The 15,901-nt window shown below is 42.8% G+C and overlaps 1 protein-coding gene across 1 annotated transcript in view; it reads left to right on the forward strand.

The window, feature by feature from the left end:
* Nucleotides 1-15,901, forward strand: part of DOK6 (docking protein 6) — a 259,727-nt gene extending 243,826 nt beyond the window's left edge. The window contains exon 8 of the mRNA XM_056854359.1: nucleotides 15,632-15,901. Coding sequence (XP_056710337.1) covers nucleotides 15,632-15,771 — 140 coding nt within the window. The 3' untranslated portion in view covers nucleotides 15,772-15,901. The remainder of the gene's footprint in view (nucleotides 1-15,631) is intronic.

The following is a 15,901-nucleotide window of genomic DNA, read 5'->3' on the forward strand; positions in this document are numbered from 1 at the left end:
ATTCTTAAGTGTTTTAACATTTCAATCAATATTATTAATATTTTATCTGGAAGCCACCTCAGAGCAAAGTAGAAATAAACAAACAGTTCCCAAAATGACATACCTGCTCTTGGCAATCAAAACTTTAATTGTCTGAATGTCTTTACATATTAGAAGGAAAGAAGCACATGCAGTCTTGGGCCATCTCTATGTAAACCTGTTTTACTTGTTAAATATTCTTCAATCCAGAGAGGGGGAAAAGGTAGTCCCATTTTAAAATATCTGTGGAACAACAACTATCTCATAAATAGATGAAGCTGCCTTATTCTGAGTAGACCATCCAACCCAACTTCATATTCTATGAGACAACTTGTCCAAGTACGGTTCAGCAGTTCATGGGGAACTGAACCTTCCCCCGCAACATATATGAGAAAAATGATTCCATTGGTTAAACTTAATGTAATCATTATCAATGTAATCATTTATTGGGGGGGTGTCTCATATTTTGTAATTGAATCATATATCCCTACCCGGATCCTGCGTTTTATTTATTCCAAAACAGTCATGACTGACGGGTCTCCTTCTAGTTGTGCGATTTAGTATCTGTGCTTTTTTGTACCCCTCATTTCTGGAGGTATGCATTCCCTCAGAAGGGTTGTACATGAAACATGATGTCGGGCAAAAGTCTATCCCAGCCCTGCTATCTGAGACCTCTTTTATTGCTGGTGATTGAGCCTGGGACCATTGGCATGCAAAGCACATCACTTACTACTCAGCTACATGCCCTCTCCTGTACCTGGAAAAACTGTATAGTCATTACGCCATGGGCCATGCTGGACTACATCTAAATCAGGAATAATAAAATACCTATAGCTGGAAACAGCATTTTGAACACACACAAAAAACATTTAAGCGGTAAAAGGTTGGAAGTGGGATGGTTTTTATCATGCCGAATCAATGTCCTGAGTAATCAAGGCGGTTTAGTCATTATTGGACTGAGCGCCATTATCATAAATTCTAGGTATTGTTTCAGTAGAAATCATTTGTGCATTATCATTAATGGCATAGTTATCCCACACTTCAGCTGTTTCAGCCACAACCTGACTCATTCGGCTGAGTACACCACTTAGCTTTGTTCTCCGATTGATTTGGCTTTAACTAAAAGTGAAATATAGTTATTATAGCTGGATTACTTTTAGACAGGCTTATTTTCCAGAAAGACAAACTACAAATGCACAGTTGCCATTGTGACTTGGGGGAGGAGGGTTGTTGGCTGTTTCTCTCTTTTTTTATGACACATGTCCCTCGGACTCTTAAATGAACAGCTAAGTTGATCTTTAATTTTAGTTTGCATTTTATATTGGGAAAGCAAAACAATAAAGTATATTGTGAATATTTGCCTGGTTCTCTTGTTCATAGCAAAATTGCTATTATGTATATTTATAATTTCCAGCTATCTCATCAATGTATTTGTTCATACATGTTATAATAATTCTTAAAACATTGTAATGTGTAGAGAAACTTCTAGATCTGAAAAATGTGAACATTCCCCCCACCAAAAAAAATCCAGTAACATGATGCTTAAGGCACTTGTTTCAGATAATTTAGTTTTAGAACTTGACATTCTATAGAGCTCTTGGTAGATTATAACGTTATAAATACTATGGGTTTGTACCGTGCCACCCGCATCTCTCAAAGGGAATTGTGTACTGCAGCCAATACATTATGAAAACTCTTGAAACTTTCCCGTTATCACTGTTATCATTGATTAGAATTTTCTCTCTTAATCAAATTGACTTCAGTCTAAGTTAATAGCACAGTAATGATTTACACATTGGCCTCTTTTATCTTACATAACTTATGGAATCGTTCCTCATGGACTGGATCCTACCAGCTTTTCCATTTGATCTCACCCAATCCTCCTCCTCACTGCAGCTCCTATCTTATGTCACTTTTGTCCATGTGGTTTTTGTTCACGAGGGTTCCATAATCCGAAGTATACCCCTTTGATGGTCAAAGAGGGGCCCACGTCCTTCTTTCACATTAGGAAAGCTGATAAACTATGTATTTTACCAACTTGGATGTAAACTTTACAAGTAAAGCTGTGTCACAAGTATTTCTTCACTTCAGTTGTAGAAGGAGTTTGGATTCTTTTTTTGTCTTTGTAAAGGTGTTCCCTGATTTCTTTTTTTTTTCCAGGTAGTTGCTCAAATCACCTTATTTATCCTAAGCTGTCCTGCTGGCTATGCTGAATCTACTTTTAGATTTGCTATCTGGCTTTAAATCCTGTTGATTTTAATGAAACTATTCCCGTGTATGTGTGTGTGCCTAAGGCAGAAATCTACCACTCACTTTGTGAGGAATTCTGGTAATTTTGACAGGCTTGTAGGCTCAGCCAAAGATTTAGGGAATGAACGTGCCTTGTGATGCAGTCCTCATTTACCCCAAAGAGTCTGAACTTTGCCACTAGAATCATACAGTCATTTATTTTGCCACCTTTCAGACAGGAATAGCTTGTTTAGTAATAATACAGAACCATGTTAGAGCAAACCAGTTGAACATAATGGAATATACATCTTCCATCAACAAAAATCCCTTGGTTGAAAAAGTATTATAAAGCTCATACTGTTATGTTTTTAAAATTGAGTTGTTCTGATTGTGGCCCATAGGAGATCTGGCCCTAAGGCAATTTTCTAAAGCTGTAATCTCTATGCTGTAATGAACAAGTAAACGGGTAATATGGTATTACCGATATGGTTACAGTCTTGAAATGGTTTCATGGCCTTTTCTGTGAGTGAAGACAGATTTACTATTAATAGAGCGGTGGGACAGTGCTATTCTCACCGCATTTAACTGAAACCTAACAGTCCTTCTCCATTGGCAGGATCTGGGGAAACTAATAGCAGAGCATGAATAGAGACCATTGCTTGGCTTGAGCTAGACATGAGCTTTCCTCCTTCCCTGTGCCTGGATGAGTTTTGCACAAGGGTTCATAGACTCAATGAAGCTACTGCAACTCTTCCAGCTCCCAACTGAATGTGCAAGGCAGGAACATTGTAATGAATGAGCCAATCCTATGTTGCCACTTCTAGCAACATTCAGTTGGAAACATTTATTCTCCTTTAGAATGCCCTTTCCCCTTGGGGCTCACCTGATGCCTACTATATGTCGTTCAAGTGTCGGGCCAAAACACCTCTCTTTACTCAGGCTTCTAATTGGAAAATATCTTAGTTGTTTTCTGTGGCTTGCTTCTGATGGCCGTTTTATGAAGTCTATTTTACATCCCCTGCTAAAATTGTCGTTTTATGCTGCTGTATTTTGTTAATGTCCCTCATTTGATTTTTGCTTGTTTCATTCCTGGTTTTTAGCATTCGTGATGTTTATTATTTGTTATTTTTAGGATGTTACTGTTGTATTGTTTTTACATTGTGAGCTGTCTTAAAGCAGGTCTCTGGAGAGGTGGCATACATGTTTCTCAATAAATAACTAGAAATTGCTGCCCCAGTATTATTGAGTCTACAACTATTGACAAAACCAGCACTCAAGTTGCTGCTGTGTACATCTGTTATCTAAAATGAGGGCTGTGTGTGCCTGTGTTTGTGTCTGGAACCCACCATGACTTCTGTCTTTATACCCCATCTGCTTAACTGCCAGTCTCCATGGCAGATTACTCATATACTATTTTTTTTTTATTCTTCATGCTAACTGAAGACTTTTACAGCTAGAGGAAGCTTAGATCAGGAGCCTGGAGGTCTTGCAAAACCTTTTCGTCTGAGGCGATATTGGTATCTAGTGAGCAAAATATGCTTAACTGCTTTCTTTCTGTTAGTGCTAAATGTATATCTACACTATCCATGTTTGTACATCTGCCCTATCTACCTGCTCCAACTCCGTTATTATCTGTTGTATCTAGCCCTGAGAGTTATAGGATTAATAAAGAAGATCCACCTAAATATTATCAGAAGAAATTGGAGCAGGAATCGTCTTGCTCATCTACACAGCCTGAAAACAATGTTTGAACTTCAACCTCCTGTGTGATCTCTTCCAAAAAATGGATATGTTTTTTGGACTGTGAGGGTGAATTGAACAAAATAACCAGCTCTGAATGACAATTAAATCTCCTATCTTGGAATTTGGGAGGTTGGAGGAACAAATTTTTTGATCCTGGCTTCTTAATTTTTTTACATAGATTCGATATTTTATGTCTCCAGGAAACTTGGAGTCAGAATTCCCAACTCTTCAGGGATACCGGGCTTTTATGACACCAGTGGTTAAATTCCAGTCAAAAGGGAGGGGTAGCGGTGGCCTGACGGTCTTTATCACTGTTGATCTAAAGGTTGATGTACAGATCCTAAAGGTTGATGTACAGATCCAAATTATATTTACTAAACAGTTATGGTACTATACAGCCCTAACCTAAGTGTGATTAGTCAGGCTCAAATTACATGCTGCATTTCCCCCCCATGATCTTTTTTTTTAATCCCCCAAATGCTACTGGGATTGCTCTTTTTTGTGAGACAGAAAGTCATGGAGAAAGGGAGCTATTTGACTCTTTCTTCCCTTGTCTTTTCCCCACTGCAGATCTTTCTTGATGCTGCTTATGTTGCCACAGGGGAGGAAACAGACATAGCCATAAATTTTCCCAAATGGCAGTAAAAGCAGGAATAGGAATCTATATTGAACTACTGGATTTCAGTAGAGGCTAATTCCAGGCAAGAATGCTTAGTACTGCAGCCCACACTTCTTGAGACAGAGGCAGCGCAGTCTAAACCTAACCCCATGCCCTGCCTCTGATAACTCAGGCATGAAGGAACAAATTATCCCTTTGTGGTATGGTTTGGCTTCAGCTATATATCTATTTTTCACTTTGTTCTGTCTGCCCATGGATTATAAAGGAGGCACATTTAGGTGCTGGGCAAGCAAGGCAAGGTCTCTGAGCCTCTGCAGAGAAGGAATGTGTGAGGGAAGATATACTAACCCACAACAAAACTGCAGCAGCTAAAGCCAAGTTTAGCAGTGTAGCACACTCCAGAAATCTCTCTCTGGAATGGAGTCTAGCTGCAGCCGGGGACTGTTTTTATATTGTTTGTCCATGCACAGAAGAATTTGAAAGAAAACCAGCCATGAAACAACTCCTGTGATTGGGCAAAGAGCACTGCTTCCCCTAACCTGCAACCCTTTTTGCCACTGCCTTCTTCCCCCTTCCCTCCTGTTCCCTGGAAAACCTGCTAATGGGGTGTGGGACAAGGTTCTTGGACTTCACACTTGAAGCCAAACAACCCTGTAAAATAACTGCTCTGATTGGGCAAACAGAACAGTACAACTTCCCCCTAACATGCTTTCCTATTTGCCTAAGAGAAATGGCTAATCCCTGCTCCCTCCTGTTGCCCTGGAAACCTCCAAAGGTGGGGGAAAGGACAACTTTGATGCCTTTAACTGCAGCTATGTGGCATTCTCAAATCATTAAAAAAAACATTTTTTAAAAAAAAACTTGAGATCAGAATAACTGGCTGCATAGAGGGATTCTCTGGTGTATATTTGGCTGGAAAAATACCTGGAAAATATCGGCAAGATGTCTTTGGGGTATTTTTCAGGTCTGTTATACCGAATGCACATCCCTACCCTTTACAAATCTGCTGAGGCAGAAAATCAGCAATATGTTGATTCCCTCTGTGACCTTTGGTTAAAGATCACTGCTTAGAGCTATGCAGCACTCCACAATTTCTTTTGTGTTTTGTTTTTGTTTTTATGACTCCCTTCATTCCAACTGCTCACCATTTTCCCCATGTCTCTTTATATTTCCTCCTGTTAGTGCCCATAAAGTGAAGTCCCTAGACGTTCCTTCAAAAGGGCAAATCATTATATTTCTGCCAGAGCGTTCAATAACTGCCAGCTGCTTTTGCCTTTTCATGCTCATTTTACACCCTTCCTGTTAAACTTTTGTCCTGTTGGTTTTACTTCAGACTTAAAATGCCAAATGGTTGTTTTAAATGAAAATAAATGGCTGTTTTCAATCTTATGCATTCCTTTACAGCTAAATCTTAGCACAAGTAGTCAACTATCTAATTTAATCTAATATTTTCAGAGCACAGACACACACTCACAGAGGCACACATCTGTGCAGACATTGACAAAATTGATGTCCAACATGAGAAAATGCAGAGTGTTAATAAACTGGGTTACTAAGCACTGAGGTAACATTTGGGAGAGCTTTACGTTGTTTCACAAGTGACTTTTTTTTAGGCTTTGTCAAATTTATTAATATATTATATTCCCATGTGCCAACGTATGTAGGTCTACAGACTGGTTCCATGGAGTTGAAGGGAAGGCACTGTGATGTCTTGGTTCCCAGATACGGATACCAAACAGCATGAGTTCCAGGATTTCAGCGAGTGATAAAAACACCGCATTCCATTTTACTTATTGATGAGCCAATGTGAACATATCAAAATAGCTTTTTCCGATTTAAATAATAGTCACATTGAATGCAGCTACAAACAGTCAAGGAAAAGTTAAACTGCTCAATAGAGGATGCTGATTGTCATGGAGAGCTGTAACAGTTGGCCCAGGCTGGTATCTCTTGAATTATAAATTGGTGAGTGTAGTTTTACTTAGAGCACAACAGTGGAACATTTGGAAGATGTATATTCCAGACTAATGCAATGTCATGAAGCTAATGTAGGCAACAGAGCTGATTTTTTAAAATATCTTTTGGGAAAGCCCTGTTGTTTGCTCCAGAAGGGAGAGAGACCGAGATCATGCCTGATGAAGGTTGAAAGGGGGTGTCCCAGTCTAAATAGACCAGGAGTACATTAAATAGATGCATCATTGAATCCTTCCAGGCCCAAGTGATGTTTGGTATTAAAACTACTACTTACCTCTCTCAGTAGGAAATCACATTTTAATAGGGAGGGGCTGTGGCTCAGTGCTTGGCATTCAGAAGGTCCCAAGTTCAATCCCTGGCATCTCCAGTTAAAGGGACAAGGCAAGTAGGTGATGTGAAAGACCCCTGCCTGAGACCGTGGAGAGCTGCTGCCGGTCAGAGTAGACAAAACTGACTTTGGGTCTGTATTCAGTATAAGGCAGCTTCATGTGTTCATGTGTTCAATAGTAAGTAAACGAAAACATTTAACTCCTTTAAAATCAGTATTCCTACTCATGAATGGAAAGATAAGTGAATATATGTTGTGTGATTACTTATTGTGTTTTGTGTCTGGCCTTTTCCCCCCATCATGGAACTCAAGGCAGTGCATGTGAGATTACCAGGAGGCCACTGCCCAGACAATAACAAGCGCTAGAGCTGTGTACTAGGTGGCTGTATCCTGTTCCTTCCCACTTTCCAAACCTACCGTACCCTGAACCTTTGTGCCAGTTGCCCAACATGAAGCTGAATGAATAAATTAACTCTGTTAGAAATTGCTGTTTTATTAGGTGAGTGCCATCCGACCTGAGGGTCCCATCTTCGAACACTATATATATATTTTTTTTCATTTTGGATTGTCTCATCATAGGGTTTTCAAGGTAAAAGTTGGTCAGAAGTGGTTTACCATTGCCTTCTTCTGCGCAGTACTAACCAGAGTTAGCTGCAGTGGCACTGCCGTTGTCTACAAAAAATCTTCCACCAGTGTCACCTTCCACTACCGCTGCTGCCCAGTAGCTAACCTTCAAAGATTCCTCTGCCCCCATCCCCATTGGAACTGCCTATTCTCTTCTGTGGATGTGGCCGTTGATCCCTGAAGTGGGTGGATGCATCTTAGTCTGGCGTCTCAGCTGTGACCACTCCATCTTGAGTGACTCTGCTAGGAGTTTAGTCTCTTGACAGAGTCTAGACCCCTTACGGCATTGCTCCCAGCTTCACTGGCACACACAAACCCCCTCAACCAAGTTAAGGTGTGCGTTCAAAAGGGGGTTTCTGATTTTAGGTCTTATATTTAAGGGTTGATCCCCACAGAGTCCCCATGATCATGTCCACTAGGATTTCTGTGTTTACGGGGTAAATCAGATCAGGGTTGTAGTGAGCATAGAGAAGGGGCTTGCGTGGAATCCCTCCCCCCATGTCCTCTGTCTTTTTGCACCCTGAGTTCAGAAGTCAGAGGGGACATGTGCTTGATCCATCTGAAGGTAACCAGCACATGATTTTACTTTTATGTCCTTAGATCTGTACCAAAACTATGGTGGTTATTTCCCATATCGGTGCTCTAGCTTAATATTTTGTAATAAAGCTTCTTTATGTTTAAGAAAGCAGACTGTCTGAAAAATCTCACCCACATGCTAAAGACCAGTCTTACAAGCTAAAGACCATGCACTCACAGGGAGAGCTAATGTAGTTGGAATCTCTGCCCTTTGCACATGCTCAGAGGCAGCCTTACCAGGGTTCCTTAAGGCACTGGTTTACTGAGATTGGGTTTTATATCTTGGGGGTGGAAGGAAGAGGAAACATGTTTCTTATATGCAGTCAAACACACAACATGCATGAGAGAAAACACATTCCCAGTGCGGGAATGTGACATATACATACATATATGTGTGTGTAGTTGGCTACCTGTTTTGTAGTTGGCTATCTGTTTGGGAGTAAAGCCTGTTGAACGTAACTTACCTCCGAATAAACACGCAAAAAATTGGTCTATAAGAACCATTCACAATTAATTTTTATCTCTTATATACAATTCCTGCCAAGGACCAATTAATACCATATTTATTTATGCTGTAATATCAAATATAACTGAGGCTTACTTCCTTGTTTTGTCTGCTGTTTTATATGACAAAATAACCCCATTCGATGAAAAATACAAGATTTGCCTCCCAGTTTCGGGCTACAAACTGTTGTTCTCATTTGGAATTAGAATTCTTTTTCTAAATACTTTTCCATTATTGACAAGGTATAACCCATCTGTCACACAGACCTATGAATCAAGCATATGTAACATTCTCTGTCGTAAAGAACAGCCATATATGCATGATTAATAAATGGCTCTGCTGTCAGAAGTGAAAATCCTCTAGTGGGAATTAATGCTTGCTCAAAATAATTGCCATCTGTCTATGGTTGGGTTGTAGTACAGAAGTACAGAAGGTTTATTGCTAAACTGGTGAGAGAAACCTCAGCATGAATGGACATGGACAATAGTCAAAGGATTTGAAAGGGGGGATCTCTGCTGGTGGCATATGCGACTCAACCTACTCAATGCAAGTTTTTGCATTGCTTCCAAAGCTTGCAAAACTTATTTGACCGAAGGCCTGGGACAAACAGTGTGCGTGTCCCAAGCAGCATGTCAGTTATGGCGGATTCAGATGGAGCCCAACGGACCAGCAGTTGTTGTTGCCACAGGGAACGCTCAGTGCTGAAGGACTGTTTCCCTGTTGCCTAGGCAACCGAGGCAGTGCCTGTCCTACCATCATGTGTGTCAGTAGCTCTCTATCATGAACCTGCACGGTTTGCATTTGCCAACCCAGCTGCCAGAAGACTCAGATATACTGACTATGCTAGCACCATTGTCGAGCCGGAGCTACAGTGGAAGAATTAGATACACACACACACCACTTGCTTGCTTGCCGCTTGTCCTCACTCTGCCTGTCCTCCCATAGTCTGCAGTAATCTGAAGCGGTGGGCTGAGGGGGACCCGCTGAGGATGAACTCTTCAAGGATATGGCAGGGGAATAGGCAGCCTTAGTAGTTGATTTCCACAGGGAAGCACAGATGTCTTAGCAGAATAGGCAGCAGTAAGGTCCCTCCTATCTTTAATCCAGATAAAAGTCCAAGGAAGGGGTAAGTGTCATTTTGTGCATATGCATCTGTGTCCGTATTGTGTGCCCTCATTCTTCTCCCTCTTGAGATTTATTCAGGAATTTGTTGCCTAACATTAATTGATTCCCGCAGTTATCTAGATTGTGTTTTGATCAATTTGATAGCCCATGGCATTAGAAGTGTGCACTTTAAAAGGTAAAGGTCCCCTGTGCAAGCACCAAGTCATTCCTGACCCATGGGGTGACATCACATCCCGACGTTTACTAGGCAGATTTTGTTTACGGGGTGGTTTGCCAGTGCCTTCCCCAGTCATCTTCCCTTTACCCCCAGCAATTTCAGATCCAGAATTCAGGGAACGGACTGGTACCATTAACCTGATTTCTCAGGATTATCAGAAGAAGAGGAAGAAGAGTTGGTTTTTATACCCAGCTTTTCTCTACCTTTAAGGAGTCTCAAAGCAGCTTACAATTACCTTCCCTTCCCCTCCCCACAACAGACACCTTGAGAGGCAGGTGGGGTTGAGATAGTTCTGAGAGAACTGTGACTGGCCCAAGGTTATCCAGGCTTCAGGTGGGGGAATGGGGAATCAAACCCAGTTCTCCAGATTAGAGTCTGCCGCTGTTAACCACTCCACCACGCTGGCTCAGTACCGTTTTGTGATTCCTTGAAGTGCTGGACATGGAATTTCAGGTCCAACTAATTCCTTTATTATACTCCACCATCCCCCCTCCCAAGAGGCAGCAGGAGTGGGAAGAAAAAGAGAAGCTACTGGCCCCAGGGATGCAGCTGTTAGCTTCTCTTCCCTTTAAATTTTAAGAGATTTTGAATAACAGCTGAGAGGGTTGGATAGACCTGGCTCCCCCTCCCCCAAGTCCCTATAAATTTTAAAAGGGAAAAAAGGACTTGAATGGGCCCAATATAGGCCCAAACTAGGGCTGTCGATTAAGTTCGTCCCGAATCGAAAAACAGCTGAATTTCCCCCGATTTGGCAGTTTTCAGTTTGGATGGAACCGAATTCAAAAAAAGACGGGAAAACGACGAGCCGAATTCGGTGAGTTCGGGGCGCGTCGAATAAATTCAGCAAATTCGGGGGCTCAGAATCAGCAGCATAACCGTCAGTTAGTAAGCAGCATTCTCCTGCGGCCAATGGTGGCCAACCTCGGTCTTCTCTTGGACTATCAGAGCAGGGATTGTCACTTTTGAAATGGCCAGGAGAAGAGTCTAAAAACTCCCATCCCTCCCATCCTGACTGTATTCATTGCCTTCCAATTTGGTGGCGGTGCTGCTGAGAGATCCGATTCCAGACTGGGCCAAGCTGCTGGTGCTTACCGGAATAGGATTGGATTTACTTCTCCTCCGTGCTCCTGCTGGAAGACATCCACACAGTTTGATTTTGGGGTTTTTTCTCCATACCTTTTCTCTTGTGTGTGTGTGTGGGGGGGGAAGCAGAGTCTGTGTGTGGGGGGAGTAGTTTCTGTGGGTGGGGGGAAGCCAAAGGGGGCTTTTGCCCGTTCTGCCAAGGGGTATGTGCCCACTCGCCTCTGCGGGAGTGTGTGTTCTGCTTTTAATGTTTTAAAGTTTAAAGTTGAGTCTGTGAGGCGGCTAGCGAGTCTCTGACGGCTCGGCACCCGGGCCACTCCTCCTCCTCCTTGGTTTTTTTCCCATTTGGGGTTGAGTCAAGCTGTACTGGTTTGAGGGAAGGGGCTTCGCTCGTTCTGCAGAAGGTGTGTGCCCGCTCACCTCTGCGGGAGTGTGTGCTGTGCTCTGCTTTTGTTTTTTGCCCCTAGCCTGGGGTTGAGTGCGACGGTGCGGCTTGCGTGAGTCTCTCCCTGGCGCTGCTCGGCACCCGCACCTCCTCCTCCTTGATTTTTTCCCCATTTGGGGCCGAGCCGTACTGGTTTGAGGGGGGGTTTCGCCCGTTCTGCCTGGGGGGGTGTGCCCGCTCGCATCTCTCTCTCCCTGGTTTGAGGGGGGGCTTCAGTTGTGTGTCCTCAGGTTTTCCCTCATTCATAAGATCGGTTAGGTCTATTTTGATGCTCGCTCAAAACTGGTTTTCAAATTGTGACTTAAACAATGCATTTGCCCGGTCCTGAAACTTCCAATTCCCGAGTCTGATGCAAAAGGGGAAATTCCACCCCCACCTGCTCCTTATGCATAGCTAGCACACCTCTGTCCCTTGCCATGGTTTGCAAACTTCCAAGGTCGCGTCACGTGTTGCTTTGCATGGTTTTGCAAACTCCGTGTCCAAACGATCTATTTATTTCTATTCATTCCAATGGGCGGAGGGGGGACCCCTTCCGGTCCCATAACTTGGGACCCCCTGCCCCAATTGTCACCAAACTTGGGGTTTTTTGCAAGAAGGGTCCCTTCAAGCTACGCAGAAATTTTGGGGCCTCTACCTCCAAAAAGCCCCCCCCCCCAGAGCCACGGAAAGCCGCAAATGTGTTTGTGATGGGTTTATTGCAATGGGCAGATGGGGGACCCCTTCCGGGCCCCATAACACGGGACCCCCTGCCCCAATCGTCACCAAACCTGGGGGTTCTTGCAAGAAGGGTCCCCTCAAGCTACGCTGAAAGTTTGGGACCTCTACCTCCAAACATGCCCCCCCCAGAGCCACGGAAAGGCGCGAATGTGTTTTTAATGGCATTAAACGGCCGAATTTTTCCCCGAACTCTGAATCTCGCGACAAATTGCACGGATCCAAATCGGGGAAGTTTGGACGTCAGCATTTCCCGAATCAAAATGGGCCAAATTTTGCCAAATCCGAATTTTGCCGATTTTTTTTCAACAGACCTAGCCCAAACTTACTTTATCCCAACTGAAGGTTTTCCCTGTCCTCTGGCATCAGAAGCAGCAGAGCCTGCCCTTGCAGCCAGAAAATGGTTGGGCCAGGCAGTCTCCTGAAGTTTTGCAAGGTTTTGCTGCTTTATAGAAATCTCCTACAGACAAACCAGGTTTACCAGTAAGAAATAATGGGACCATTATTTCCTATGAGTTGACGTGGCCCACCATCCAGAGGAGATTCCCATGAGGAAACTGGGCCTTGTGAGACTCCAGGATCCCTCCTGCCATTTTATGGCTGTGGGGATGGTTCTGCTGCCTCCAAGGCCTCCAGAAGGGAAAATGTTGGCATGGTAAGTCCAGGCCAGTTTGGTCCTTCCTGAAGTTCTCGTCGTATCATCTAAGGGACGGTTGTACACATAGTTTGGTGACTGCAACATGACCTATGTGGTGAAACAGGCCCTCGCATGGAACACCATGAACTCTCTTATCTTGAACGTGATGCTTTTCAATGGGGTGAGTTCACACACAGCCTCTAATGATAAAGAGTACAACAATCGAACAGAAAAAGCAAGTGATGTGCAAACAACACGATAATAATCCCCTGCCCCTATTATTGTGCTCCTCCTCATCCTTGCTCTCCAGTGCCTCCTTTCTAGGGTTGCCAGCCAAAGGCTGACAATCCCTAGGTGCATTTGGGGGAAGGACTTGGCTTCAAATCATAGAGATTTGGGGGATTGCTAGAATGCAGTGGTGACATGTGACATCACTTCCAGTTACGCAACTGGAAGTGATATTGTGGCATTGCTGCAGTGGCACTTTTTTCTTGGAAAATTTCTCCCACTGCTGCAACAGATAGCAGCGGAGGAGACAAGAGGTCTCCAGCCATAGGCCTCCTTTCCCCCTCCCTCCCTCTTTGACCATGTCAGTATTTGGCTTTTCTCCTTTTCCCAATGCAAATTTTGGAGTCAAAATAATTCATGCAACTTCTGTAAAAATGTCCTCACTTACTTATATGAGTCTGAACAAAGAATATGCATTTCCTCTGAGCAGAATTTAGCTTTTTTTTAAAGGTGCAATCAAATACACACAGCTCCGTTTCTGACTGTGCTAATGATATGATCTTTCTGATTTGAAGAATTTCTGAGGTACTCTATAACCTTTCTTTACTTGATATTACAGTTTAGCATCACAGAAATGGTCTGGGGTTAACTGAACTGACTGGGGAGGTCTTGAATGCATGCTCTAATTTGTCTCTGTGACCAGGAGAAGCAAAGGAACAAACACTGCTCCCCCCCCCCCGTGTGAATTTTCACAGACCAAATAAAATGTCTACGTTAAGAGCCCGCTAGGAAACCTTAAAATACTGCCCTGCTGCAGTCTCAGAGTAAGATGGGAACAAGTGTTTACAGTTTTGAAAGGACATTGATGTATCTGATGTTGCAAGCACAAAAGTTGAGTCCAGATGACTTCTTCCGAAGACGCCCTCATTAACAGGACAATCCTATTTTAGTCTAGGCCCATTGATTTCAGTGGGTTTAGCCTGGAATAACTCTATAGGATTGCATTGCAAAGTAATTGGGCAGTCTGATGTAACCTGCTGTTTATTATAAGCTTATCAAATGGAATCTCTGGGAGCATTATGCTGCAGTTCTCATCAGCAACTAAAAAAAGAAACTTGTGTGTACAGTTTATTACCCATCTGCCACTTTACATCGTGATGCAATTTAATGCAAAAACTTCTCGAAGACAAAAGACACAGAAGCCTTGACATCTCATTCAAAGTTTCAAAAGCTAACAGTAATATAACCCAGTAAGTAAACTGCAAAGCTGCAAGCAGTGTGGTAGACTGAGTGGAGGAGATGACATCGCCACTGGAAATGCAGTCTGTGGTTTCATTGCCCGACATTACTTTTTTTTTTTCCCTTCTTGCTGCTGCTACTACTCACATCCGTTCCTTGATAATTTTCCTTTTGCGTATTTTGATTTGCTGGTGATTGAAGCAGCACTGGGCAGGTATGGCTTTTCCCAAGGTTGCCAGGTGTGCTGTGTTCTCTACTACCTTTTCAAGATGTTTACAGATTCCATCGTGATCATTCAAGTCCTAGTAATTCTATGGAACTGAACTCCTGGGGGCAGGTGAAACTAAATACTAATGTTGTACTACTGTATCTTATCAATATGCGGAGACTTCCACATTCAAAGGGTCTGTGCTCCATCGCTGCACAGACAAGGAGGAATTGCGCCCAAGTCCTATGGCTGTATTTTGTTCCAAGATCCAAGTCACAGTCTTGCAAAACTGAGGTTGGAACTTACTACTGCTGGTCTGAGCAGAAACAATATAAATGCAACACCACAGTCGCCCCCATTTTCTTCCTTTTGTAACCTTGTGCTCTGTTTTCAGTGTTGTGTGTAAAAATGCATTGTGGCGCATTTTAAAGAATCTTGAGTAACTGTATAGATTAGGCAGTTTTATAGATGTACCCATCTTGTAGAAATAGAACTGCTCTTACAGGTGATACAGGAGATACAGTTTTGTCAATTCCCACTTTTATGCATATCCATCAGGGGAGTTAATGGGTCGTTTAAATAGGCTACCATATTGTGAGAGAGTATGTCGATGTGGTTCTGGCCAAATAGACAACTCTTCAGCATTCCTTGTTTAGCTGCGACCTGCTCAACGAAGCTAGAGACAGATGGATAAAGCCTTGTATCTGGGAATCTGTCTGTGAATTGGATAATTTGAGGGTTCTTTTAGCAGGGGTGCGTTTTAATACTACATTGGCAATTGCCATGTTTTTTCCCCAGTCAATCAAGATTAAAAAAAAATACTAATTTTTTTATGAGTTATCTAGATATTTCTTGTTCTTTCTCTTTTTCTTTAATTTTTGATCTCAGTGTGACATTGTTCAGGGCTGAATTGGCCATATGAACAATATTGTTAAAGTAAAATATTTAAAATAAGCATATTATAATATTTTAAATTTAAAATAACTCTTTTGGTAAGTCACCCCCTTCTCAGAACATGTACCTTTAGACTCCCTGGAGATTATATAGATTTAAAACTGTTGAAGTATGATCAGTGAACTTTCATAAAAATGGGCTTCTTTTTCTTCCCCTTCCTTCCAGGCCACAGTCTCGGCTCAACAAAGGTGTCTCGCGCACAGACATTTCCCAGCTACACCTCGGAGCAGAGCGAGGAGCACGAGCAACGCCTCTCACTGTCTAGCAGCTACGGATTCAGCTACAGCTCAGGCCTCCTCCAATGACACACAGACAGTGTTTGACTCGAGAGACAGCCTAGTGTGGAACCTGCCTCTAGGGCCCGGGAGCCACCTGTCCCTTCCTCGACATCCACAGACGAGAAACGGTCGTGAAAATGAAGGGTGTGAGTCTCCG

The sequence above is a fragment of the Euleptes europaea genome, chromosome 8 (genome assembly GCF_029931775.1).
Source record: "Euleptes europaea isolate rEulEur1 chromosome 8, rEulEur1.hap1, whole genome shotgun sequence".
Taxonomy (NCBI): domain Eukaryota; kingdom Metazoa; phylum Chordata; class Lepidosauria; order Squamata; family Sphaerodactylidae; genus Euleptes; species Euleptes europaea.